At 35.5% G+C, this 27997-nt stretch overlaps 1 protein-coding gene across 1 annotated transcript; it reads right to left on the bottom strand.

The window, feature by feature from the left end:
* Positions 1–101: 101 nt before the first annotated feature.
* On the bottom strand, positions 102–27997 carry LOC126974384 (protein dachsous-like). The gene is made up of 25 exons (XM_050821861.1): positions 27935–27997; positions 27192–27300; positions 26657–26731; positions 23402–23566; positions 22831–22939; positions 22154–22301; positions 20963–21199; positions 20600–20798; positions 19451–19743; positions 18470–18643; positions 17406–17599; positions 16409–16526; positions 15025–15126; positions 13798–13967; positions 11561–11736; positions 9853–10027; positions 7903–8095; positions 6530–6671; positions 5864–6055; positions 5040–5161; positions 4335–4553; positions 2516–2645; positions 1018–1138; positions 321–418; positions 102–152 (listed from the first exon to the last, which is right to left on the bottom strand). Exons 2-23 carry the CDS (start codon positions 27253–27255, stop codon positions 1032–1034), a joined length of 3504 nt encoding a protein of 1167 aa, XP_050677818.1. The 5' UTR covers positions 27256–27300; positions 27935–27997; the 3' UTR covers positions 102–152; positions 321–418; positions 1018–1031.

Below are 27997 nucleotides of genomic sequence, written 5' to 3'. Positions count from 1 at the left end.
GCCCAAATAGTAAACTTACCAATAAAAGAAACTTCCACATTATTGTTAATAAATACCGGATCGCCCTGGGTGGGCACAAAAGCTACCTTCACTGAGCGATCGGTATGCCTTGGTCCAGGATCGATTCCACCGTCTGTCGCGCGAATTGTAACCTGCGGTAACAAAATATAATATTTTATATCTTATGTTTATGTCTCTACTATTATTAATATGGTCTGTAAGTTTGTATGTACGAACATAGCAATGGCTTAACATCGAAATAAAAAATCTTACATAAATATTTAGCGCGTTATAATAAAAAAATAAATGGAGTCACATACTTGAAATTCTCGCTTGGATTCCGTAAATAGTTGTTTAAGCATCAATATTCCGTGATTGTCACCTTCATTGACGATTTGGAAGTACTGCGAGGCGTCGTCTGAAATTAGTAGTGTTGGTAATCATTGCGTTTTATTAATTATACTTATTAATTTCATCTAGATATACTTGTAAATAATACTTATAAGATATACTTGTAAACTTAATACGTGTGTTTGGCATTCAATTTCAAAATAGGATTCAAAATCACTTATTGAATGGTAAAAACTACCACCCATTCGAAATTGTGTGCCTCAGACCTGAGAAGAACGGGCGCAAGAAACTCAACGGGCTTTTTTTTTCATAAAAATATGGATAAAAATCTAATATCGTACAATAAACATTTATAATTAAAGAGCTTGAGGGTGTTCGCTTCATTCCCAGTCTGGGGGTATCATTAAGAAAATCGTTTATGCTATAGTAACCTTTCCCAAACAAACGTTTTTTAACAATTCTTTTAAATTTTCTTTATTTTGATCATTTTCTGGTATCATTTTGTAAAAGCATTGGAGTCATTTGGAGTCTAAAAGTTGTATTTTAATTTCTGGAACTTGGTATAAAGAATAATTATAAATATATATAAAACTCGAACACCAATTAGAACATGTACATAGTATTGCCTCAAGCTAAAACTTTTGTTTGTTTTGATAAAATAATTACCATCGCCAACGATGTCAAAAGAAACCTTGCCAGCCTCCAACCCATCTTGATCCGTAGCAGAGATGCGCTCGAGAAAATCTCCTCTCACTGTTGCAAGTAACCCATTCACGACCGCTCTTTCCTGTCGAATATTTCATAATCAATATTTACCCTGCTTATTTGTGATTCTTCCATTTATACATCTGTTATTCCTGAATTATTCATATTTATCTGTCAAGAATTATTATTTATCAATTCTTGATCTGATAGGGTTTGGAGTGGGAGAGAGATTACTTTAATTATATAATTCATTATCTTCTTTTATTTCTTACTTCTTAGATATTTTGGACTTTACGAGGAAGGTAATGAATTAACAAAAGTATTTAGGGGATTTTACGGGCTTATGGATTTTTATTATTCCCGAACCGATAAGACTTAGGGACCTTCAAGGAGCTGAGTATGTACTAGTACTCTCACTTTATAGACCGGAAACGCGATTCCTGAACTCTAATATAATCCTTACCAACTAAGCCAATGAAATGAAATGAAATGAAATTTTATTTTATTTGCAGGAAACATTGTACTTAAGATGTTAACAATAATGGATAATCCAATATGTTTCGTTAATTGACATGCAAAATATATTACAAAATTGTCTAAACACTACTCGTACTGTTATACCGAAACATGTCGGATTTCACAATGATATCAACAATATTTATAAAATGAAATTTTAAGATATTATAATATGAGACGTAAATAACTTAATAATTCATTTAGTACCTATGTATAATATTAACAAATTCAATGTCATAAAAGTATATTAATTTACATATATATATTATTATCAAATAGACTAATTCATTTTGTATTGAAAAATTCATCTAAACTATAGAAGCACTTATTTGTTAACCACTGATGCAGTCTTCTTTTTAAAAGAGATGAAAAGATGTGTGAGTTTTAGAAGCATTTTCCAACGTACAGCCAAACAATGGAATGAACCTCTCAGCGCGTCGTTCCCAGGACGATACGACCTGGGTACCTTCAATAAAAGCTTTTAGGTAAATCAGCTACTCAAAAGGCTACTCTCCTGTGAATCTTAGAATTATGTGAAGCCTGTCGCAACTCCTTCAAGAAAGAAATGTTGCAGTTGTCTATGGGCCGCAGTTCATATTATATAAAAGTACATACTCGTACAACTACAACGAGGCCACAAACCAGTATTTATAATAAAAATCTACCTCCCATCGATGCTCCATTAAAATTCTGTGTCGAACTTCCATTCTCGTGGCACATGGGTGTAATGATAAGGATTTACTTTGTCCCAAGATCCCAAGTACTATGGAATAATAATTATACATTTAATCGGTACTTATATGATGCTTTGGACGTAGAAGATCATGTCACCTTTAATGCACCAAGAAATAATAAAAGATAACTAGCAACAACCCAACAATCGGAAAAATTCTGTTGCTCCAGAAAAAATGATCCTGTTACCAATCAAAATGGAGTCACATACCTACCGTAGCTAAACAAAGCACAGCACCATTTTCTGGGAATACGAACGCGGGGTCGTGGAAGTTGAAAGGGTTGATGACCAGGGAGTAGGTGTTGTTAGATTCCATTTGTGGAATACCGTGGTCGTACGCCTGTGGACAAAGTTAACTGAATAAATAAGAAGTATTCCCAAATGCAAGTATTTCGATTTTCAAAATGTTACAAATGATGATCATTATTCTAAACTTCTAAACATAAAAAATTAAGCAATATCTTATGTTTTTTAAAGTGATAACCCTCACTTCTGGAACTAATTACACAAATAGTTTTATTTTCTCAGTTTCAGCTGTTTTGAAATCAACATTTTATGAGCGCTGCGAGACTCGAACCCACGAATTCTCGCGTTCCGTGCGAACGCTCTTTGCAACTGAGCCAACCGTTCGTGTCACGTAGCGTTGATAACATCTTGTATGCTTTCTTCAACTCTCAGGTTGTGGCTTCATCTACAGGATCTACTTTACAGTTGATAACCTGCTTAACCCCAATATTTGAATATTAGGAAATTGACTTGAGATGTCGCTCTCGCTAAAAAATTAAAATTAAAACAATTAAAATAGATCCTGTAGATGAACCCACAACCTGAGAGTCGAACAAAGCATACAAGATTTTATCAACGGTTGGCTCAGTAGGTAAGAGCGCTCGTACGAAACGCGATAGGTCATGGGTTCGAGCCCGCATCGTTCATAAAATTTTCTTTTCAAATTTTATTTATCATTATTGTTAATTCCACTAAGTTTGGTGCCTGGAACGAGAGTGAAACACGTGAGCCTTACACTGCCTTTTTAAACACTTGTCGTGTAAATTGTGCCATTGTGATTGGTCAGAGTTAGGTAAAATAGTGAATAATTATATTTTGAATTGAATATGCAATGTGAAGATAAAGTATGTGCAGACCATACATAGTTTTATTTTTGAACCCTACATTAATTACAACAAATAGAATTAAAAAAAGTGGTAATTGCAAGAACATTTGTATCACGAAGTCGTTGTATTGAATTATTTTTGTTGTTAATTTAATAAGGTATTTACTTTAAAATATAAAGAACGAAAATAATTCGTATTATAGGTGTATCTAGATGATAATGAAAATGTTTTATTGTTTCATTTTGGATTGCTCCCATGTGAGTTAAGAATTAAAACACTTTTAAGATGAGAGAAAATTTTATATACTACTATTTAAAGTCTATAAATAATATTATCTTATCTTAAAATATCCGTTTTAAAACTTTTGAATAGGGGCGCCATGAGAAACAAAACTAAAATGGATTACAAGTGTCAGCTTGATGTGTTAGCAAGCGCTACCAACGTCATGAACTGTCATAACCATAAGATATCCCGATTAATAATTTCATTAATTTATTTAGCTACTGTTAATATTAAAATACTATTTAATATAATTATCACTATAATAAGAAATAACTATAATAGCATATTATATTCAGATATTTAGTTAACTTTATTCATGTAAGTTAGTTGGCACTACTGTAGTGTGGTTGTACTACAGTTGGTAGCATCATTACGGTAGACGGTCGTGCCCTATATAAGCTAGAGCGCTCAGTTCGAGGGAAAGTCGCTTGCGCCTCTCTCTCGCCAAGAGAAGGTCGCCTTCGATGAAGGCTTAGAGGGTACTTGCACAAAGCTAACTTCAGGTGATGTTTAGTGGGTAGGCACTTAGATTTTACGTGGGTAACCAACCCCTTCTATACAAGTATACAGAATGTACCTATTATGTAAGAAAGAATGGTACTAAATGTTAGGCATCACCTACCAAGTACACTCACCCGAATCGCAATATCGTATGTTCCCCAAAAGCCTTTTAGATCCACAGCAGTAATGAGCTCTCCAGTGACATTAGCAACTTGAATCATGTCGAACAACATAGGATGGTCCAGGTCCCTGTTAATACAGGAGAGACTGAGGATCTCGTAGCCGACCCTGGAGTTATCCGTGTCGGGCTCATCGCGGTCTGGTGCGTAAATATCGGGTGATAGTATCTCTCCCTAGATAAGAAAATTTTTAAAACAATAGAATATAAAATACAACGGAAAATAAAGGCAAATATTTATAAATCATACTAAGATTTAGCTTGGAAAAAATGAAATAAAGGAACGGCTTATGTTTTACTGTTTAACAAATTGAGCAAAAAGCTACATCATACATGCTCTAGAGGTGTTCGTTTGATTGCCCCCACCAATTTGGCGGCGCGACCAGCTCGGATACGTGCACAGAATGTGACTGGTTGCGCCACCACTAATTACTACAGAGCTGTATGGTGTCACACTCACTCGGCCACCAGTCCGGGCGTCAGTGAGGCTCTCACTCATTGCATGCAATACGTGTTCCCTGTTGCATTTTGTTTTCAATTGTGTTTTAAACAATGCTAAAATAATATACAGGTGAACTGCTTTGAAAAACTATTCTGTACCTTTCCCTGTCAACGTTAATCTCTCTCTCTTAATGTACTTTACTAAAATATGTCAACTTACTTTTAATAATGCCTCAGAAACAGACCAGGACAAATCACTAGGATCTGGTAGTTCTGGCGCGTTGTCATTTACATCCAACAACACTACTGTCACTTGGGTAGCAGCCTGGTTGCTGTTGCCATCTGTTAGGACGATCAAATATCAATCTAACTTAAAACATTTCATCTGAAGTTGGTCGCCATGAATCACAAGTTCGTAATAGTTTCAGCAGAAAACGGGGATTTGTAGTATAACTGACAACTTTCAATTTGGCTCAAACAACTAAAACTGGGCTCTACTTTAATAGATTTCGTAAGTACACCAGTGGGAGGCATCCTTTGTACAGGATGCCGGCTAGATTATGGGTAACACAATGGCGCCTATATCTGCTGTGGAGCAGTAATGTGAAAGCATTATTGTGTTTCGATCTGAAGGGCGCCGTACCTAATGAAATTACTGGGCAAATGAGACTTAACATGTTATGTCTCAAGGTGACGAGCGCAATTGTAGTGCCACTCAGAATTATTGCGTTCTTCAAGAATGCTGAATGGCATTGAATTGTAATGGGCAGGGAGTGTCAATTACCATCAGCTTCAATTATTATAACCTTTCTTTAAAGCCGGCAGCGCTCCTCTGGTGTTGCAAGAGAACGTGGCAGTGATTACTTAACACCAGGTGACCCGTACGCTCTCTTGTCTTCCTTTTCCACAAAAAAAACTATGGGTGGTAGTACCTACTTGTCCCATAAAACATAACAGAATAAAGGAGATTATCTACTGATACCTAATTTAATTAATTTAAGTTAATTCATAAGAAAGATTAAAATTTATTATATATTAACTCACCTCCTTCTAAAAAGAAGTTATCTGCCAAGGTGAAGAATATCTGGTGAACGGGCTCATCCCCATCTCTGTCAAGAACCTCATGAGTGGTATAGTTGACATATACCAGACCTGATAAACGGTCCACGGAGAAAAAGTTACGCAAGCGAGGGTTCACCGCGTAGTTTATAATGTAGCTCACCGTGTTATAGATTTCTAGAAGAAGAAAAGTTATTATGAATAGGGTTACAGTTTAAAAAAACGGATTGGAAAAAGAATACCAGGCTATACCTTACGGAGATGGCAAACAAATGTTAAATCTTTTAGTTGTACAATATCATACGGATCTTTAATTGTCTTTTAGCTTTTTATAATAATAGCTAATCCATGAACATTTTCACCCTTCCTCTTTCCCTTTTTGAATTAATTCTCTCTATAATTCTAAATCACCATAATCTATTTGTATATTTTCTTTCTATAAAGCTATACCACCTAATATGTTGTTATCTTTTTTTTCAACAAGCTCAACCACCTCAATCTATTTGCATCTCTTCTTTCTATTTAACTATACCACCTCAATAATTTTTTATCTTTTCTTGCTATTAAGCGAAACCATCTCAACCTATTTGAATGCATCCTTTACCTAAACCACCTCAATTTTTTTTATCAAAACTTCTGTTATACACTTACCATCTCGGTCTTGATCAAGAGAAACTAGACTAACGACTTCATCGCCGCTCGTAGCGTTCTCGTAAATATACACTGTCTCATTGAATTTATCTGTTTCGGGGAAAGGCATCTTATTGTTTATGTCAATAATAAATATGCTTATCTGAAATAGTAAGGAGTTACGAGGAATTAAAAAGACATGCTTTCATAACATATTAATTTTTAAGAGAAATTTTTGATATTTTTATGATTTAAACTCTACGTATATTGCAAGTAATGTTTTTGAAAATTGGCAGGAGTAGAATTAGTAGCCTTAACAGTATAGCCTTAGCCTATACGTGTTTACAAATCCTTAAAATATTAAGTTTAAATTGTAATTAATACTCTTTTTCCAAAGCGATACTTTTGAATTAACTGACATCATTTGCACGACATCATTTGAAGCGGTGCACCGCTTCAGACAAACTGAAGCGGTGATACAAATAATACAAGTAATACAATAAATACTTTCTCTGAGAGCAACAGAGAAATGGCGCATACTATTAAATATACAATGTTGTACAAAAGTTATTGCTATGATATAAATAATCTAGTTCATAATAAACTATTGTATAAACGATCAATATTGATTTATCAATGTGTTAGGTAGTTGTTTGCTAGTTTAATATTCAAAATACTACGAAACCATGGACTTGGCGGATACAGTGCCGGATTATTCACGGAGCAAGAGTAGCAATAATTGCTAGAGGCCCCGCGTTTAACGGGGCTCCACATTTTCGCCTCCTCCTGAGCGTTCTTGATTGAGTGAAATTTATTAATACGTTGTACATACTAATAATAATATATCACTTATCGCTACAATAGACAACCAAGTCCAAATTCTGCCATATCGTGTTTTAGCCGAAGAGAAGTTGGATATCTAGCAAGCCCTCTCAACCAAAAGTCGTCTTTCTTCGAAACACAAGATCAAGAAAAAACAAATCGAAAGTAAATTATACTGCAACGCTATTGGTGCGTGACCTAGCAAATGTCACAAAAATTATTAGTTTGCATAAAAAATCTGCAACATATAATGAACAGTGACTTTTTAAGTTTCATTAAATATTTTATTATTACCTAAACAGGTTTTTATAGTACCTTACTTAACTATTAAAATACTTATCTATACTTGTCTATAAGTAAATAACTAAAAAGTTACCGAGAAGTATTCAGTATAAAGTTTTTAACACATTAATCTCATAACAGACCAAGGTTTGTCAATAGAATTTGCTACGGGCCCCGCGATTACTAAATCCGGTACTGCACGAAGACACAGCAAGATTGAAAGGGTAAGTGAATCTATAGATACTGTAACTGAAATTGTAACTAGTCATGTCAGTCAGGAATATACTTACATCTCCTTCTGTTTCATGGTAATTAGGATCTGGTGGACATGCGTCAGTGAGGCATCTATCACTCGCTATAACGGTGTAGTTCAGGTAATACTGCGGTGGTATATCAGCATCAATTGCACCATCCAAGTCTACGGATAGCTGACCCGTGTACAGGTCTATTTTGACAAGATCTTCTAGAATACCTTCATGGACGCTGAAATCCGTAAATAACTTTAGACATCTCCTACAATATTTATCGATTACTTAGTGACTATAATTAATATTATATACTATATCGGAGGAAGCTATGACTCGTGTTGTTATTTGCGTGCATAACGCACAATATTATTTGATCACATTCTTAATTACTGTTAAATTCTTTATTTAATTTGTTACATTTTTCTATAGGTATAAAACCTTATTGATATATATTGTTATCCATGTAGTGCCCAATCAGAGCGGGCCAATCTGTATTGTCAGTGAGATGCGGACAGTTTTTTTTGGTAGATAGCAATTATTGATTGAGTTGGATAATTGATGGGAGTATATTGAATAGGTAGTGAGAGAGTATGTTGAGAGGTTGGATAAATGTAAGATCGGTCGGTGTCTTGACATTTCCTTAGGAAATTATTGTGAATTGACATAATATTGTACAATCTAAATTACAATAAGTTATAACCTTGATCACTGTGTTTTTGCTTGCATTTTAAACTTTTTGCATAACGTCTATATAATAATGGTTCTGCAACATATAAATTTTCATTGATCAGATAAATATGAAAAAATTCGCCCTCGACTGAAAGAGCGCTAAAGCGTTACGTAACCTTCTTGCTTGAAACATTGTTTTAAATTTAATAGTTAAAGTTTAATATAGAAGTTCATATTCGGTTTTGTTTGCCTTTTAACCAATGGCGTTCTATATATACACATGCATAGAATGTCCTGGCTTTTAACTAATAGTATCATATCATATAATCGGTTTGTTATTTAAGTTTAAATGATTGATTTGAAACAGCAAAATGTCAATTTTAGTGATATTTACTCAACACTTAATCGCAATTAATCTTTTGTTAATTAGCCAGTTAATTATTATATAAAGTTATTAAAACACTCTTAACTTTATACTGCTAACTAAATGATAGATACAAACTAGTTTTGAGCGTTTAAATTAAGAACTGGTTCATAACAATGGCTATCTCTTTCAGTTGCTATATCTAATAATATGTCTTCCTTTAGAATAATATGTCTTCCTTCTTTTGGATAAAGATCCCAGTAACGGAGCCATAAAAACCAAAAATATTTTTTTTATCACGTAGGGTTTTTAGAGAAGTGCATATTATGGGTCATCATTCGTCAGTATTTTTTTTGGCATTGGCAACGAAGCCTTTTTTCCTTTGTTTCAAAGGAAAAAAGGTCACACACAAAAGGTCTTTGTCACAAATCAAGTAAGAATATTTTAAAACGACATTTTAAAGTGAAACTATAGCATGTCGCATTTTATAAAGGATTAAAACGCATGTACTTGTAAGATTATCTTAACAAGAGGCTTCTTTGCACAGGATGTCGACTAGATTATGGGTACAACAACGGCACCTATTTCTGCCGTAAAGCAGTAATGTTGTAAGCATTATTGTGTTTCGGAATGAAAGGCGTCGTAGCTAGTGAAATTACTGGGCAAATGAGACTTAACATCATATGTCTCAAGGTGACGAGCGCAATAATTGTAGTGCCTAATAACTGAGTGGCACTGCATTGTCATGGGCAAGACGTGTCAATTACCTTATTAAATATTTAAAGAAAACATTCGATTTGCGTAAATGTTACATTTGCATTATTATTTAAGTTCACTCGAAATTTCAACACCTTTCCCAGATCTACAGTCAAAGTTACAATTACACGCATTTTAATCCGATAAAAAAGTGTTTTATATATAAGTTTGCAGTCTTGTTGATTGCCTCTTAAATGTCTTACCGTATGGTATATCTGACTTGATTGTAAAGTGGACCGTCGATGTCTGTAGCAAGCACTGATCCAATCACCAGGCCGGAGGGAGAATTCTCTCTGACAGTGAAGGGCTGATCTAAAGTACCTTCAGCCCAAACAGGCGGGTTGTCGTTCAAATCCACTATTATTATTGCAAATGTTACTGAAAGTAAATCAAGAAAAAAATCAAAATTATCTTACCTATACTACAAGTATTATATACATTTACTTACACATTATAATATGATTTAATATTAATTATAATTATTTATTTATAATTATATTTTATAACTCTATAGATTTTCAACATGTCGATTAATTAATATGATGATATTCATTCATTCCCTTTGACAACAAAAAAAAAAATAATAACAATGTGAAGACTACAACAACTGTCAACTTCAAATGTCACGAGGGTCTGGTGCGAACCAGTGTTGTGTTGGTGTCCTTTTGCACTGACCAACAATGTACTGAGTCAGCTCCTTATAGCAGGGAATCACTCTCCGCACAGTTCTTTTTAATTGTTTATATAATTTTTGTTAGATACTGTAGCAAGGAGTTCTTATCCGCATATAAGAACTCATTGTTCTATTTTTGACCGTCAAGTAAAAGAGTAATTTTTGATATGAAGTTCGAATATTAACGCCGATGAAAAAGTAATAGAATAACGAGACAAATGAGAATACAGATGAAGTAAAGTAAGAACGGTCGTCCTTCGGCCCAATATAAAGTATAATAATAAGATGTATTAAGTTTTGAAATGAATATAATGAATTACAAAGTATTAAAAATATATGAAAATGTTCAAAACAAAAGTATTACGTTATTCAAAAGAATTGTTAAAACACGTTTGTGTGATATTACTTTGTAAACATATTTATTCGATGAGAAAAAAAAAGCCCGCTGAGTTTGTTGCGCCCATTCTTCTCAGGTCTGAGGCATACATTTCTGAATGGGTGGTAGTTTTTTGACTTTCAATAAGTGATGTCACATCCTATTTTGAATAAAAATATTTGTTGAAAAATTAGGTTGTTCCTATTGATCCCGCGTGTGAGTGACTTATTTCTTTTAATTTATTATTTAAGGTTTACCACAGTAAATTAAAGGTGTGTGTTTCTATTCTATTCTTTTGAAGTATGGTGTCGAGCTTGTATAACTTGTGCGCATAGATAGACTGTGACAGCTGTGAAAACGACGAAAAAATTTAGGTACACTGTTAACCTCTACTTTGAACAATGCACGCACACTGACACAAAGTGACATAAAAATTGCGAGTGTTAGACGTAGTTTGTTATGCACACTAAGGTACCGCAGCTTAACCTGGCCTGATTTGAGTGGGAGCGAATCATTAGGCTTATTTACCTTAGTGTGTAAATATGATTTAGTGTGCGTGAGTTGCTGAAAAAAGAGGTTAATTGTTCACCACTATATTTTTTACGTGTTCAAAGCTGTCACAGTCTATCTTCACGTAAGTATCTTAGCAATATAATCGTGACTACTGTTTGTGGTCGCTAGCAACGTAATAATATATGTATAGCACTGTCTACATATTGAAATACGATTTATTGAACGATGCGGGGCCTCTCGCGTTTCATGCTCTTCCACTGAGCCAACCGTTGACGCATCGTTCATAAATCTTGGATGTCTTGTTCAACTCTCAGGTTGTGTCTTTTAGGTTCATGTATGAATACCGTACATTCATCGTAGGCGTCTCCAATCTCAGTCCGCTGATCAACGACCCGGACGGTGAGGTACAGCATCTCGAACTCCTCGTAGTCTATGGTTACGTTGGGTCTGATCTCCTTCACCACTACTCTCCCCGTCGCAGAGCGTGTATGGTTGAGGGTGTAAAGCGTCTCTATTTTCACGCAGCTGAAAAATTTTAAGAAAACTCTTCTATTTGCATGCCAGACAGTGTTAAAAATACTAATAAAATTAAGATATAATGTATATAGTATCTACAAAAGCAGATAGATGTCAAATTTGCATTTAAAACTGGAACTCTTTGGTCTTTTGTTGTATGCCTTATTCAACTCTCACATTGTGGCTTCATCTACAGGATCTACTTTACAGTTGATAACCTGCTCAACCCCAATATTTGCATATTAGGAAATTGACGTGAGATGTCGCTCTTGCTGATCTAAACAATTTATTATTTATTTAAAGTGATAACCCTCACTTCTGGGATTAATTACACTATGTACAAGTAAAGTAAGTTAAGTCTATACAAATTACTTTTAAAAACAAAATTTGGTATAGGTCGTGGGTTCAAGTCCCGCATGGTTCATAAATTATGTTTTCAAATTTAATTTGTATAGACTTACCCCCTTATTCATAATGGTCCGCTAACTTTAAACAGCCGCTTAGGAGTGTTTTTTCTCATTCTGACTTAGGTCAATAGAAGAAGACTGTTCGAAGTAAATCCATCGAACAGCATTATATTACAAATATTGCTTAGTAGATAAAATTAATTGTAATAAAACCATGTGTTGCCTTTAATACGGCAGTACGCGAGTAACCATTGATCGGTCCGGTCGTAGTTACCATTAACCATTTGCCTATAACCATTACAGGACTGGTCCGAGTAACCATTTTAACCAATTAATAGTAGAGATCCGCGTACTCACCAGTAGAACCATTAAATGTAGTAATTTAGCAAGTGTCATAGATTAATTTAGTATCTTAAGTAAATAAATACTTTTACCATAAAACCAATATATATATCTAACCCCTAAGTGCATCCCTTTTCAAAGACAGAGTGAGAATTAGCAATGCTTAAAGTTAGCACACTATTATGAATAAGGGGGTTATAATTTATTTTATTGTTTCATATTATATGGATCACTAAGAATCTATGGAATAAATTTGTGCAATATTTTTATGCGATTCAGGGATCTTTTGGCATATATATGTATGAATGAAATTAGAAAGAAACAATCAATTCTACATAAAAATATTTTTGGTGTGAACAAGCGCTGCTGTCTCTGAATCCCACAGAATTTGACTAAGGCTCAAAAAACGAACGGAGGCACTCCTTGTAATACCATACTAAGCAGATTCAATGAATTCAAAGTTTGGGACATAGCAACAGGTGAAAATACATGGATTTGTTGCTACGCTCCCAAAAAAGCAGCGCTCAAACCGACCAAAGTGGGCGCGTGCCTGTTTCTTTGGGTATCGTGAATAGTGATTGGTACATGATCATTTGTTTGCCGGAAGCTATCTTTCAACACGATAATGCCAGTTGTCAGTTGTAGTTCTCAGAGTATTATTTGAGACTCAAATTCATTATTAACCTTTAAAACCTTTGTTTCGAGAACATTATTGCAATGAAATGAAATGAAATGAAATTATTTATTTGTATGAATCGTGGTAACATAGTTGTTAACAATTAATTGGTGTACAGCACAATTCGCTAATATATCGGCATACAAATATTTGATTGTCAATATTGGAATATTATATTTAATTTATACTTATACATCATTAATACACATTACATAGCTTTAATTCAATAATATAATATAAAATAAACATTAGTTTCTTTACCTCTTATTATCTCTCAAAAAATTACATTTTTATTTTTTTATGCTTTAATGCAAGACTTATAAATTAAAATAAATTAATAATTAACATAAAAAAATATTTAAAAAAAATCTACATCATATTTAAAGACTGATTAGTAGTTCCTTAATTTCACTTACTGTATAAGTGAGTCACTTCAAACACAGTTTAAATATTTCATATCTAATTAAAAAAAAATGTTTGATTTTAAAAATGGAACACTAACTGAAACGCCATTTATAAATAATTCATTCGACGTTTTTTCTTCTTACCTGTGTATTTGTGGATATGAATACGGATATAATATTATCTACAACATGACTATCAAGTGTTATTTTCTAATGTAATATAACTTAAAATGGTTCTTACTCGTGGTATTCTTCTGCATTAGTTTCTCTCCCCTGTTTTGTGGCGTACGATGTCTCCCATATTATTTCGAAATGCAACTCCGCAGTAGTGTCAGGATCTGTTGCTTGTATCTCTTCAGTTATCACGTAGCCTTCTGGTACATTCTCCTCAACTTGTGGACTACGCCGAGGCTGCAAAGCGATTACATTATTAAACATATTTGGCTTTGAAACTCGTTTAGGCTGCCCGTCGTATTCTGGTTAAATATGCAAGCTGTCTCACTATATAGATCTGTTAATTATTTAATAATATATGTGTGTATAATACATTCGAAGTTAATTTACAACTGTAGGTATATTATAATTTTATTAGTTTCTTTGCAAAGTTTACAAACCACACAACACACTACACTACAAGTAGGTACTGCTCTCACCTCTGGGTGGACGATTCTAATTATCAGCTTATTCCATTTGACCGCAAACAATGAAGAGTGGCTCGAATCATCGACGATCAATTCATGTACGAACGACTTGATTCTTTGGTGAAGAGATATGGGGTTTTTCTGCAGTGCTCAAACGAGTTGTTCAGGTTGATAACAGCAGCTGAATTCCACCATCGGACTATTCGTCAAAATGCATGAAAACTTTGAGGAATCAACTACCAGCTGCACTTTCCCCGAACTGATACAACTTAGGGACCATCAAGCTCAGAGGCTACCCACCTATCTCAAAGGCTGGCAACGCATCTCTTGACCTCTAGTGTTTTGTTGATGTCCATGAGGGGTTACTTCACCACTTCCCATGACGTGAGACTCTTGCCCGTTTCCCCCCTCTTATTTAGAAAAAATATTTTTTTTTCACCTAAATACAGGGCAGTGGAGAGGGCTACTCTCGGAGTTTCCCTGCCAGATCGAATCAGAAATGAGGAGATTCGTAGGAGAACCAAAGTTACCGACATACCCCAAATAATTGCGTAACTGAAGTGGCAGTGGGCAGGGCACATAGTTCGACGGCCAGATGGCCGTTGGGGCAGTAAAGTCCTCGAATGGCGACCACTTTCCGGACGACGCAGTGTTGGTAGGTCTGGTCAAGATCGCCGGAATACGTTGGATGAGGGTAGCGCAGGATCGATCGTCGTGGAAATCTTTTGGGGAGGCCTTTGTCCAGCAGTGGAAGTCTTTCAGCTGATGATGATGATAATGGTACAGGGCTATATTATGTAATGAAGCGCAATAAAAAGATGTGTTACCAATCGTAAACTTGGTGGCGTGTTGTTGATATCATTCAGTCTGATGACGAGTTGCGAAGTGTCCGTGTTGTAGGGCTCGCCAAGTGTATCATCGGCCCGCACCTTGTATGAAATAAAATTCATAATCTTTTAAATTTTAACGATAAAATTGGCACTTTTTCTGCCAGTATGCATGTATATAAGAAATATTAGAGTTTCAGTTTGAAGTACGGCTGCAGTTAGTGAAATTACTGGGCTAATGAAACTGAGGACCGTGTTCCAGAAGGTGTCTTAATAAGTTATCGGAGATCAAGTCAAAATATTATGTTGCTGTTTTTATGACTGTGCATAAAAGAGATAACAATACACTTGATCATGCATTATGTATTGAGACGCTTTCTGGAATAAGGGCATTAATCTTACGAGTACTTCAAGATGACGATTGTAATAAACGCAATTGTACTTTGAGTTTGTAATACAATAAATTTCAAATAGATTAAATTATTAAATGCCAATCAAATGGAAATTAGAAATGCTATAATGCTAAAGTCGTTATATTCTGCAAATAAGCTTGGACGAACCACTGGACGTTGTAGTCTCTATTTAGCAAATGTTCTATCGTGATTCAATACTATATTATTCTTAGATATCGTCTCCAGTGGATAATTCGTCCGGGGCTTGAAAGTATTAAATAGAGTGTCGAATTATATAATATACTAACATTTTCTTACTACAAATAAGTTGAATTGCATATAATGTTGAAATAAGAAATTGATTGAATTGAATTTGAATATAATAAGCCTGCTTTGATGAATTCTTCAAGCGCAACCGTCTTTTAGACGGAGCAAACCTTTCATACTGTCATACAAGCATTCTTATTCTTATTAGGCTCTTTATGTATTGGCCCTTTTCACTGCAGGATTGTAGGGGGGAAAAACGACAATATGATCAATCACATCTACATTTCCTTCTTAATAAAAACTTCGAAAATATGTTCTTTAATTCTCCTTTGCATTCTATTTTCACTATTTCTTCAACAGCCTTGTAAACGACATACATACTACGAAAAACTCTCCTTTCTAATGTATTTTTTACTTTAAATTTTTTCTGCCTCTAAACTAAAGCATTTGGAATTCATAATATGATCCTATGCCTACACGGATATGCTATCATATAATTGGATTTTATTTTGTTAGACTTTGAATTCTAGTTAAGTTTTGTCCAAATCATCTCTTGCGAAATCTCTCCTAAAAGTCTTCCTTTTTTATATAGTTTATAAATGACTCGTCATATATAGAGAAATGTCATATGGAAATAGGAAGCAATCATTTTCGGATGAGCAGAACTTCTATCCGATGGTGAAATAGTGACTTGATTCAAAATACCATAAATAAATTAATGTTACCTGAACGAATAGTTCATTTTGCCTGTGATAATCGAAAGCGTTATCCATAGATACATAGATATCACCAGATGATTCATTAATCCAAAGATAATTTCTCGCATTGCCTAATAAGGAGTGCCTGAAAATTAAAATGAACTGAAAAAAAAGCGTGCATTAATCTAGAAAATAGAAGAAATACAGAAGGAAAAGTGGTTTATTGGTAATAGGTACGTAGGTGTAAATGTTATCATAACGATATATATGCAAGAAGACAAGATAAAGAGCAAACTGTTTCTATATGCCACAAAGTGGTCCGAACTCATCATGTTTTCAGGTGCGCTAGTCTTCCGCTGGGCAGTTTAGAGACTTCGCGATTATACTTCCAACTGACATTAAATGAATACTATTATAAGAAAAATGTGAAAGTCTTTACGTTTATAAAGCGTTGTTTGTTTCTCATTGACGGTATAACAGCATGAGATTGATATATTATCAATTTACTTGCTGAAAGATAGAGTTTTAAAAATAATAAGCAAGTTTGGAATTGAAGATTATCTCATCTCCTATTCCAGTTCTGGTGCCCGTTGTCGCTTCCGTTCTTATAATTTCGTAATCTTATTTCGAGGAAGATTGCCATAGGCAAACCAAACCTACTATTGGTATAGTTATAAATCATCGACGTGCATTTCAGTTTTTTTCAAAATGTAGCCTATGTCCTTTTCCAAGCTCTAGTCTATCGCTGTACCGATTTTGATAAATTTCATCAAAATCGGTCATTAGCTCCGGTGTAAAAGCGTAACAAACAAAGTTACATTATAGTTACGGCATTTTATTATTCTACCTACTACTATTTCTTTAGACTCAACTCTTGAGTGAATTTACATTTGCCAGGTAAATTTGCAATTTCTTCTCTATAAGAGAATTAGTTTTCGGAAATTTTATTTTTACATTGTGATCGATTATTTCAATTTCATGTTTTTGTTAAGAATTCAGACGGGTCTTTATTGAATACACTTACACAACTCTATCATCGATATCCCTGTCATCAGCTCGGACAGTTCCCACGAAGAACCCCTCACCTTCCGTCTCGTTGAACGACACCTCCTTGGAGGACTGCTCGAAGATGGGCTTTTCATCATTCCAGTTGATCAGGTTCACATATACGTACGCCACGCCCACAAAGTCGGTGTTATTATTGTCTGTGGCTATGACCTAGAAAGAATTATTTTTATCAAAGTGGCAAACGGGCCCTTGGTTAGAGGACAGGTGACGAGTGTTTGATTTTTTTATGAGAAAAAGTGTCGAGATAGGTAAGATGTTAAATCTAATGTTAAGTAATACGCCTCGCCCAATAAAATATAGCGCTGCTTAGGGAGAATCCTGAATCGAGAATGGCTGATCCCAAAATTCTATGCAGCATCACAATTGTGCTCACCAGTTTGAGAAACAAGACGCTAAGTCTCGACGGCGGCGCCGCTCAAATTGAAACACAATAATGCTTGGACATTGCTAGACAGCAGAAGAAGTGTCGTTGTGGTATCCACCATACCAGCATTCTGTGCAAAGAAGCCTCCCCTGGTGATAATATGAGTCCTATTAATTCAGCTTAACGAAGTCCTTCGCAGGGAATTTGCCGCTCTTAAACCAGGTGTTTTAGAACTAAATGGTGTCCCGCCGTCATGGGAAGCGTCCTGATGGATTGACTCTGGTGGCATGGCTACGGGGAAGAGCGCTGGTGTGGGACGTGACTTGCGTCGACACTCTGGCTCCGTCTCATGTTCAAATTACGTCAGTTGGTGCTGGTGCTGCTGCTTCGACTGCCGAAGACGGCAAGTTTGATGCCGTGTGTGCCGTGGGGCCCAGAGGCGCGGAGAATGTACAAACTTCTGTCCCCGCGCCTTAATAAGGCTACTGGAAACCCAAACACTTACAGCTATTTCGGTCAACGGATCAGCCTAGCTATCAAACGCGGAAATGCTGCCAGTATTCTTCCCCGTAGTGATAGTTTTAATTTTATGTAGTCATAGTATTGTAATATAGTTATAAGATTTGTTTTGTTCGAATACAAATAATTCAGCTTACCTTTATTCTAATCTTTTGGAACTCCGGCACCTCGAAGTCGAGCATGCTATGATTTTTAGTCGCCATTATAAACGTTTGTCGCTGGTATCCGACTTCAGGTGCTATGAAGAAAGCATCGGCAGCCCCAGGTGGATAGTCACTTTCCAGCCTAACTGTATACTGTGCATTTTGGCCCTGTTGAGTCAGAAACATGTCAGTAAAGTTGTGTTTGAGTACGTTAAATATTTCGGTATTTAAATTTCACGGGACACAACGAAAAACACTGATTTTATAAAAGAGGGAGGTTGTTTTACAAGACACGAAATCGATTATATTGACATCTTTTTTGTATATTATGTACATTACTGGTACTCTAAGATATAATAATCCACTTGAAGATGGGAGAAAACTAGCTGACCATGAACATTTCCAAATTGATACGACTTAGGGACCTTCAAGATTAGAGCATACTTTTACCTTAATGGCCAGCAGCGCATTTCTTGACCCCTGCTGTTGCGGATGTCCATGGGTGGTTTCCGCACCACTCCCCATTACATTGCCTCCTCTTATGTAAAAAAAATTGCTGCAATACTAGCGTTCAAGAGATGCGTTACCAGTCATTGAAGTGAGAGTTTTCTCAAAGCTTAAAGGTTTCTCAATCGCATCAGCTCAGGTATACTGCGGCCGGCAGATGATTTCACAGAAATATGTGTGTGTGCAAGTTGTGGAATTCCAAATAATAAAGTGGTGTGGTTGAAATTTTGCATTTTGACTTAAAGCATTTCTCCACAAACACCTTGAGATATATGCGGAAGAAGATGTGGATATCCTCTTCTGTACGCTAAGCCAAAATGTAAAGCCGATTGGAAATGATTCGAGCTGCTCTCCGTTGAAGCGATGAGATGGAAATAGCACCGGGAATTTGCCACCCAGAGGCTACAAAAGTGGTAATTAAATATTGTCGAGTTTAAACTTATACATAAACAATTAGCGTATGCTTACCAAATCTATATCATGAAAACCAAATTCTTCATCGAAATTCAAAGTCTGTGCTGTTTCTTCCATGATTTCAACTGTGTATTCCTCCTTGAATGGTTCCGGAGCATTATCGTTTATGTCATTTATAATGATAACTACATTCGTTGGGGTAGCTAGGGATTCGTTGTTGCTTTTGTATGCTGTTATCGTTAGTGGAAATAGTTCTCTTTGTAGTTCATCTCTGTTTATATATTTAACTACTAATATAGCGCCGTGATGACCTCCATCTACTGTCACAATGTCGAAATATTCTTTGTCTGTAATTTTATTAATAAAAATGAAGATCATCGACGTATTTCAGTGTGCTAACAACATTTTTCAAAATTCAACTATGCAAACTACGATGTTAAGACAATTTTCAGAGTGTTTATATAAGATTCGTTTGTTTTTTAAAAAAAGGGTTCATTTTGTTTGTTTTTAGTTTATTTTATACAAAAGTTTAGGTCTTTTATTTATTCATTGATGCAGTACGAAGTGTTCCGGTCAGCTAGTTATTAAGATAATTCATAAGATTTTGATTGAATAAAAAATATTGTAGTAAGATTTTTCTGTATACTGACGTGATTTAGGCTCCACTAGTTTATTTTTTTAAATATACGTTTGATTAAAAAAAAAAAATTATAACTGTCCAAAAACACTTACTTACTCCAACGTATATAAACGTTATTTAAGTTTTTTTTTTCTAGCAAAGGTAAAGACTGTCTGTTATGTATATTATAAAGTAGTCCATTACAATGCTTTTCAAACATTAAAAAGCTTTGGTATCGTCAATAGAGATATCCATTCCACAGACAAAATAAATACCCGGAAAGCTTTATAGAATGCATCATCGAAATAAACGATTAGAATGGACTAGATCCTGATTATCTTTTCAATAACTTATGTACAGCATTTCACTAATGATATTTATTTTAAAAAAAGGAATTAAGAATATGAGCACAGGTTGTTTAAGAAGTGGTTATAGTGAATTAACCGACATTAAAAAAACTGTAAAGGAATCTATTTTGTAAGTTTAAATGACTTATGAATTCAGTCTTCCAAGCGCACGCTCATGTGACTTTTGAATATTATAACGCAAATTGAGTCCTCCACCATCAAAGCATTAGTCAATACCTTCTTCTGCTGTCTCTATTTTATAATAAATAGGTCTGTTGATCCCGGTGTCTCCGTCAATGGCTCGCACGGTGTAGTTCCTGGGAGTCTTCTCATCCTGTTGTTGAACTGCAAATATCTCCACCCAGCGTGGAACTCTTCGCTCCACGTTTTCGACTTGCACCATTATTGTCACAGTGTGAGTGTTCGGAAGAGAGTCCTGAAAGTATAGAGTTTCTTGTCACTTGTTCTCATTTAAGCTCAACCTCGTTAGTAAGTGGCAAATATATTACTTTTGACATTTACAAGTGTAATTTCTTTGATGTAAGTGAATAAAGTGATTTTGATTTGATTTGATTCAATTATAATGTTTTATTGACTCACAAGAGCTGTAACCCTGAAGATATGCAACGCGTTCAGCTCGTAGTCTAAATGTGTGTTCAGACCAATAGTCATGGTCATCCTCTTCCAATCGGGTGATATGTTGCCACCTTCCATGTAGAACACCTGGTCATCGTTGCGGTCGCTGTCGATCTCGAAGGTCATCGCTGAAGTACTGATCTGACCATCTTCATCAGAGACTTCATAGACGCACGTGGTGTGACCAGTGTCACTAAATTCCTAGAAATATTCATTAATGTTTAAAAGATGTAAAAAGGTAGCACGTGCGACCAGGTCCGGGATTTTCGGAGACTACCTTAAAAAAAGGGCATACACTGTTTTTAAAGGCAGGCAACACTCCCTGTGATCCCTCTTGTGTTGCAAGAAAATGTAGACGGGGGTGATCACTTAACATCAGGTGATGCGTACACTCGTTTGTCTTTCGCTTCCATAAAGAAATTGCTCTGTCTAATCTGCAATACGACTGGACCATTTTTGATGGTGCTTTCGCTAGAAAACAGATCATCAGTATAACTTCATTTTCGTACGAACACCACGTGGACGGCAAGATCTTTTTATGTCACAAACAGAGGAGGTCTCATTACTAATACCAAGCGTGTGGAGATTTTTAAAAATTGCATTTAACTCCACACCTACTTTGTGTAATGCAATCACAGCGATTCCGTTCTCTTTATCACCCCACTCCATTTTAATATCGCAAAATATTGTATAATGTATTGCCGCCAAAATGAGAAAACGCAGGGTATGTTCCGATATGCACTGCGAGCACTGCACAGTGCTATCACTGTAAAAAAATTCGTTCCGTTATGGACTGTCAGTATACTGCCGCAGTACCCTAGGGAAATATATGACGTCATAAATCGCCGCCATATTCTACTGTGAGCACTGGCGTTTTCGAGGTAAGGTACTCGCAGTACTTTGATCACGTGATCATTCAAAACCACTCGAGTGCCTCACGTTATTATTATATAATAAATTCAATTTACAATTGATATTAATTAAAATATTTTTATTTAGCCTTAGTGACTCCAGACAGACAGATACCTTATAAATTACACTGCATGCTGACGTCACAAAGGTTAATGTAACAAGGTTCCGTCCTGGTCCAACGCATGGTGTCTATACCGACTAAATTAAGTTTTATTAAAAAATATCTCTTCACTGTATACTTACGGGTACTTGACACGTATCAAGTACGTGAATAATGGGTGGGTTATCGTCTATATTCACGATGCGTAGACTTACGACAGGTCGTAAGCTCTCCCCGGGAATCTCGATCACCAACATGTACGATCTCATTGTTTCTGTTTCGTAGTCTTGCCTGTTGAAAAAAAATATTTTTTAAATGAATCGAATGGCCAATATAACCTATATAATATATATACAATATATTCTATATAAATTTGGTCTCTTCACCATTGTTACGTATCTCTTTCTGGAGTAATACGTCAAAACAGCCGATCAATCACAGCGCGCCAAATCATGGCACGAAGGTATAAATGAGCGGTTACCGGCTCAGTCAATCCAGTCTCGTGTCTGAATTTGGCAAATCAACATCTCCTGAGGAAACCTCGTGTAGAGGCGAAACACGTGTCGAAAAGATTGAAGACAACTCTTAGCAGAAATTACACCCAAGAAGGCTCACATCATATCAACATAAATTTTGGTACAAATTGTATTTGTATAGGAACCATCTAACACCCTGTCTACATGCAGAGAACGACGGCGAACGAGAGTCACCCTCTCTTTCACTTATATAACCGTTTTCGCCGTCGTTCGTTAGTTGTGAATATAGCCTAATAACAAGTCAGCTCAAAACTCCTGCGTCAGCGAGTTACAATGAAACTTACCTTTCTGTTATGAAGAGATACCATTCATCATTCACCTTTCGTAGCTCCGGTCCCAGTGCTGCAAAAGACCCTGAGAGAAGTGGTCGGACTATCACCGGTACTCCAGTTCCTTATGAAAATAAAATTTATATTATGAGCAGTATTAAACGGTATATTTATCACGATTCAAGGATGTTTAGAGTTTCCCCAATATTTTAACGTTTTTCCTAACGTCTTGCTCACACTTTACCGGTGGGAGGCTCCTTTGCACAGGATGCGGGCTAGATTGTGGGTACCACAACCGCGAATATTTCTGGCGTGAAGCAGTAATGTATACGCATTGTGTTTTGTCTGAAGGGCGCTGTAGCTAGTGAAATTACTGGGCAAATGACACTAACATCGTATGTCTCAAGGTGACGAGCGCAATTGTAGTTCAGAATTTTTGGTTTTCTTAAGAATCCTGAGCGGCACTACATTGTAATGGGCAAGACGTACTAATATCGAATCAATTTAAGTCAAATAGTTGGCAGATATATCGATTACTACGAACTACGAAAATCCGGCTTCTATCAATATGAAAAAAAAAACATACCATAATAATTCAACCTTGCTATGGCGATCTCTTCAGGGATTTCTTCGTCCATGAATATAATCTGAGTAGCCGTTGTGGCCGATCCTGGAATGTACTGATCCATGCAGACATCATCTCTGTCCGGCACCAACACGGGAATGAGCGGTCTACTACTCCAGTTTGTTCCTGTACAAATATGGTAAAATATATCTAAACCTCAATAATTTCAAATTCAACCATTCAGATCTATTGATGACAGGTAATTACCCCCACATTAATATATAATTATAAGCCACCTGATACGGGATATTCACAGAAAAGAGGATTACAGCTTACAAATTATATTTCATGTTTCATTGTGATGTCAGTCGATGCGAAGATAATAAGTAAAGGGTCTTCTTGGCGGAAAGTGCAGCGGGAGGGTGACATGCGTTTATCGCACAGAACAGTTTAAAGAGATTAGAATGGCCTTGTGGGTGAGGCAGACGCGCCGCGTATATGAGCGACGGACCATATTTCAACGAAATTAGCTTCACCGGCTGACAGTCGCGCTCATTGTGATAACGTATGAAACTCCGCGAAAATGATGATTTTGCCGTCTTTAACTATAAATATCCGGACGACCGAGCCTTGCATGGATTTTTAAGAATGTACAAAAAATGAACAAAAAAAAAACTAATAGGACAACTGGATTCGAACCGGGGTCTTCTGCTTGGATCATTGGAGCCGTTTCCGAGATTCAGATTATATATATAAGAATTGCTCGTTTAAAGATATAAGATAACGCGTCCAAAAAGGAGCCTGGTGTGTAGTGTACACCGAGAAGGAAGTTTGTTTTCATCGGAATGTCTAAAAACCTTCAAATATATTTGTATTTATTAAATACATCAGAGTTTGAATCCATGCGTATCGATAGGGTTGTACCTAATTGTAAGCAATGTCGATATTTAGTATGTGTATACATTTGTACATACACGGAATAGGAAAAAAAAGTCTGAAAAGGGTAATGTGGGCGTTAAAGCCGCGCCGCTCTATCATTAAACAATCATACTTAAACCAATTAATAAACCGTTCACCGCCGGTAGTTTTTTTTGACTGCTTTTAGTTCATGTTTCGAGTGCGTCAGGAAGGTAGCTACGATGAATAGTCTTATAATGCTATTAATAGCAAGTAGGTAATAATATATATACTAATTTGTTTAGTAATTAAATGTATATACTAAGAAGATTATACATGAGTCAAATATGTACATTAAATATATTTGGTAAATGTTACTGTACAGTGTGTCAAATAGGTTGTTACACTTTAGATTCCTCAGTTACACTTTAACTTAACAAAAATATGTAACGACCAATACTATACAATACATTGACATAAAAATTACGTTTAACTTCTTTTAAATGTATTTATAATGTTACCTGCTAAGTAAAGTATTTTTATGTTATTGAAAAATATTATATAATTTATAATAGATTGATCTAAACTATTGACAAAAATATCGATAGCATTTTTTCATTTGTCAACCACTATGGATGGTCTGACAAATAGTGTTTAATTGAATCTATTCAATTATTATTCTCATAGAACTTGCAATCGATAGTTGTATATTTTATAATGTATGGATTTATTCATTTTAAACAATTTATTATATATATCGAAATAATAATAATAATAAATTATTAATACTTTTATAACAATTCCGCCTCGTGCATAATTTCGATCAGTAGGACTATTTATTCAATCCGTCGTAAAAAATTGTGAATGGGCGCATATGGTGCAATAAAGAATTAGAACTGAAAATTATTTATTATACAATATAGGAGAAAAAACTAAATCTAATTCAATATTATTATCATTAGTAGTAGTCAGTATTCTACCTAATGTTGATGATTAATTAAAGAGTATATCTCGTTCCTAGTCTTCTAATTAATACTTACTGTGTTCGTCGACTTTACCTACTCCAATCATCTGTAGTAACCTTAACACTGGCATTTTGAAATAAGCATTTTACTAGCCATAAATAGTAGAGATGTATTATCTGTTCGGCTGCATTACTCCGAACTCCTCCCGGACTCATGGAATTCAGCCCTTGTCTATTCGATCAAAAAATAAAGAGACAGTTCGGATTTGGCTAACAACAGGCCTATTGCTATTACCTCCAAAATCAGGGCAGGCATTGTTAGCCTCCAGTTCTTGGTATACCGAGAGGTTACCCCCAGAAGACTCGAGTTTGCGCGTTTACCACTCATAAAGCTCTATTTGTCACAACACCGCTGTTTGACCTTAAAGCTTCGCCTAGTATTGGAATAATAAATAGAACTCGGCAATACTTCAGGCCGGCCCACATTCTAGCGCTCTACAAAACGCAGGTCCGGCCAAATAAGGTGTACTGCTGTCATTTCTGGTCTGGCGCACCCCAGTATCAGCTCAAACCATTTGAACGCTGCACGAGATGTCGGGGATCAAGTGCTCTTTGAACGGCTTGATCACCCATGCCTTTCGATTAGTCAAAACCGATTTTTGAAAGTCGGGTTGTTCGGCGTGGCACATCACTTTACTCATGTACCCATCCATGAAGTATAACATTACCGGTATGACAGTTTAACTAAAAAAATATGAAACTTCATAGGCGTGAGATGTCAAAAGTAGTAGTGTGTATGTCAATTATCTATGTGTTGACCAATTACAGGGTTGAATTAGTGGTTACTTATGTGTGCAAATGCTTGTGTTTATTTGAATAGGGCGTGTCTAGGGCGTGTAGTATGACATCAAGTGGCGACAGTGGTTCCCATACAATTTACGCGTGATGGCCATTCTAATGTCTTTTACCTATTCTGTGGTATATCGGTTTTAGACTTAATTTCTAAAATACGTGCATGTATTATATTTACCCCCAATTTTCTATATCACAAGCGACATCGGATGGAAAGTTGGTGGAAACCACACACCCATGGCTAAATAACCTCGTCATTAAAGAGAGGGCAAGAGATGGGTGAGTTAATGTTAGTTTAAAACCGTTTTCACTATTAGCAAAATATATAAATGGGAAAGTTCAATGTAACTAATGAATAAATATAGTAAAAAAACATATTTAATACAGTTTTGTTTGGGATTAAGTTCCTCTGTACAGTCCTGCGGATTAAAGTTCTTTATATTATTTTAGCACCCAGCTCTCATGCTTATACCAGCCTTCTTGCGTGTTAGTGAGTGGTTTAACATCATTTTAGGTCATATGCGAATATAACAATTGCAGAAAACTTATCTAAAATCCCTTACCTTCATAGTCAATCGGGGGCAAGTCTGGTCTAGGCAACCGAGGAATGTTTGTCATGTAGGCACACCGGATGGCATCTGAAGTTGATAAAAGATATGTATTATTTGACGACCCCTATAGCCCAGTGGTTAGTGTCCCTGTCTACAGAGCTAGAGGTCCCGGTTCGAATCCCGGTAGGTGCATACATTTATATGATAAATATGAATGCTTGTTTCCGAGTCATGGATATTTATATGCTTTTATGTATGTATGGATATCGTATTAAACATATTGTTCTCTTGCGTCCCTAGTAGACAGTGGCAAGTGTCGATATTTTATAAAAAAAGGAACAAGCTGAAGTAGGACTCTGTCTATTGTAAATGGATTTGACAAAAACAAAACTACAGCTATATCAACCGATCATTTCCTTTTAATCAGCTCTTTATATACCACAATCAGCTGAATTAAAATAAAAAAACTCTCCACCTTGACGTTGGCCGAATCGTCGACATTCAGTCGACGGAGCCATTTAATATAAAAAAAGAACATAAATCTCACCTTGGCCATTGACGAGATTACCGTATCGTACGATGACGATTAGTAGTAATATGAGAATCTTCATTTTGCATTATATACTTTATATTAATATCACCAGCAATAGTAATTCCTGTGGAAAAATTAACGACCATTTTATTATGTCCATTTTAAATAACAAGAGGAGAGAAATTGTATTAAAGGAACATTAAAATAATAGTGGAATCCTTTGTACAAAGAAAAGCAGCAGCGATGGTAAGAGAGCTGTCCTAATTCTCTCTCTATCCGTATGTAACAATCATGATTTTTCAGTTGATTGAGAAATGGAGTTTTATTAATTTGGAATCAGAACTGAAAGAAATACCTACATATATTATCGTATGCAGCACTTGAAAGAAAGTTCCTTGCTTTCAACATCAGAAGTAGTAATAAGTCTATTTCTACAAACTAAGCAGTTTTGGTGAGAGAGTTGTTAGTAGTTGCACGATTTAAATTTTTATAAATATTACGAATTCGAAATAACGAAAGAAGAGTCACCGCTGAAAAAAATAATAATAAGTAAAGCAGCAGAAGTAAGTTAAAATGATGTTGTTTGTGAGAGAATTACTACTTGGCGAAGTGGCCGTAAATTAATTGTTAGTGGGCGTGAATTATTGCAAAGTATTTTTGCACAATGCCACTTTGAATCTACTAGTAAACTTAAAATCTTTCGTAACATAATTATATGCTTTATTGCAAGTTAAATAAATACTAAATAAATAACTTACACAATGAAATCGACAAACTCCAAAACACTGTATCCAACACAAAAGCAAAGGACGTAATTCACA

This window comes from Leptidea sinapis, chromosome 32 (genome assembly GCF_905404315.1).
Source record: "Leptidea sinapis chromosome 32, ilLepSina1.1, whole genome shotgun sequence".
In the NCBI taxonomy this organism is placed as follows: domain Eukaryota; kingdom Metazoa; phylum Arthropoda; class Insecta; order Lepidoptera; family Pieridae; genus Leptidea; species Leptidea sinapis.
This window is presented reverse-complemented; position numbering and strand designations above follow the sequence as displayed.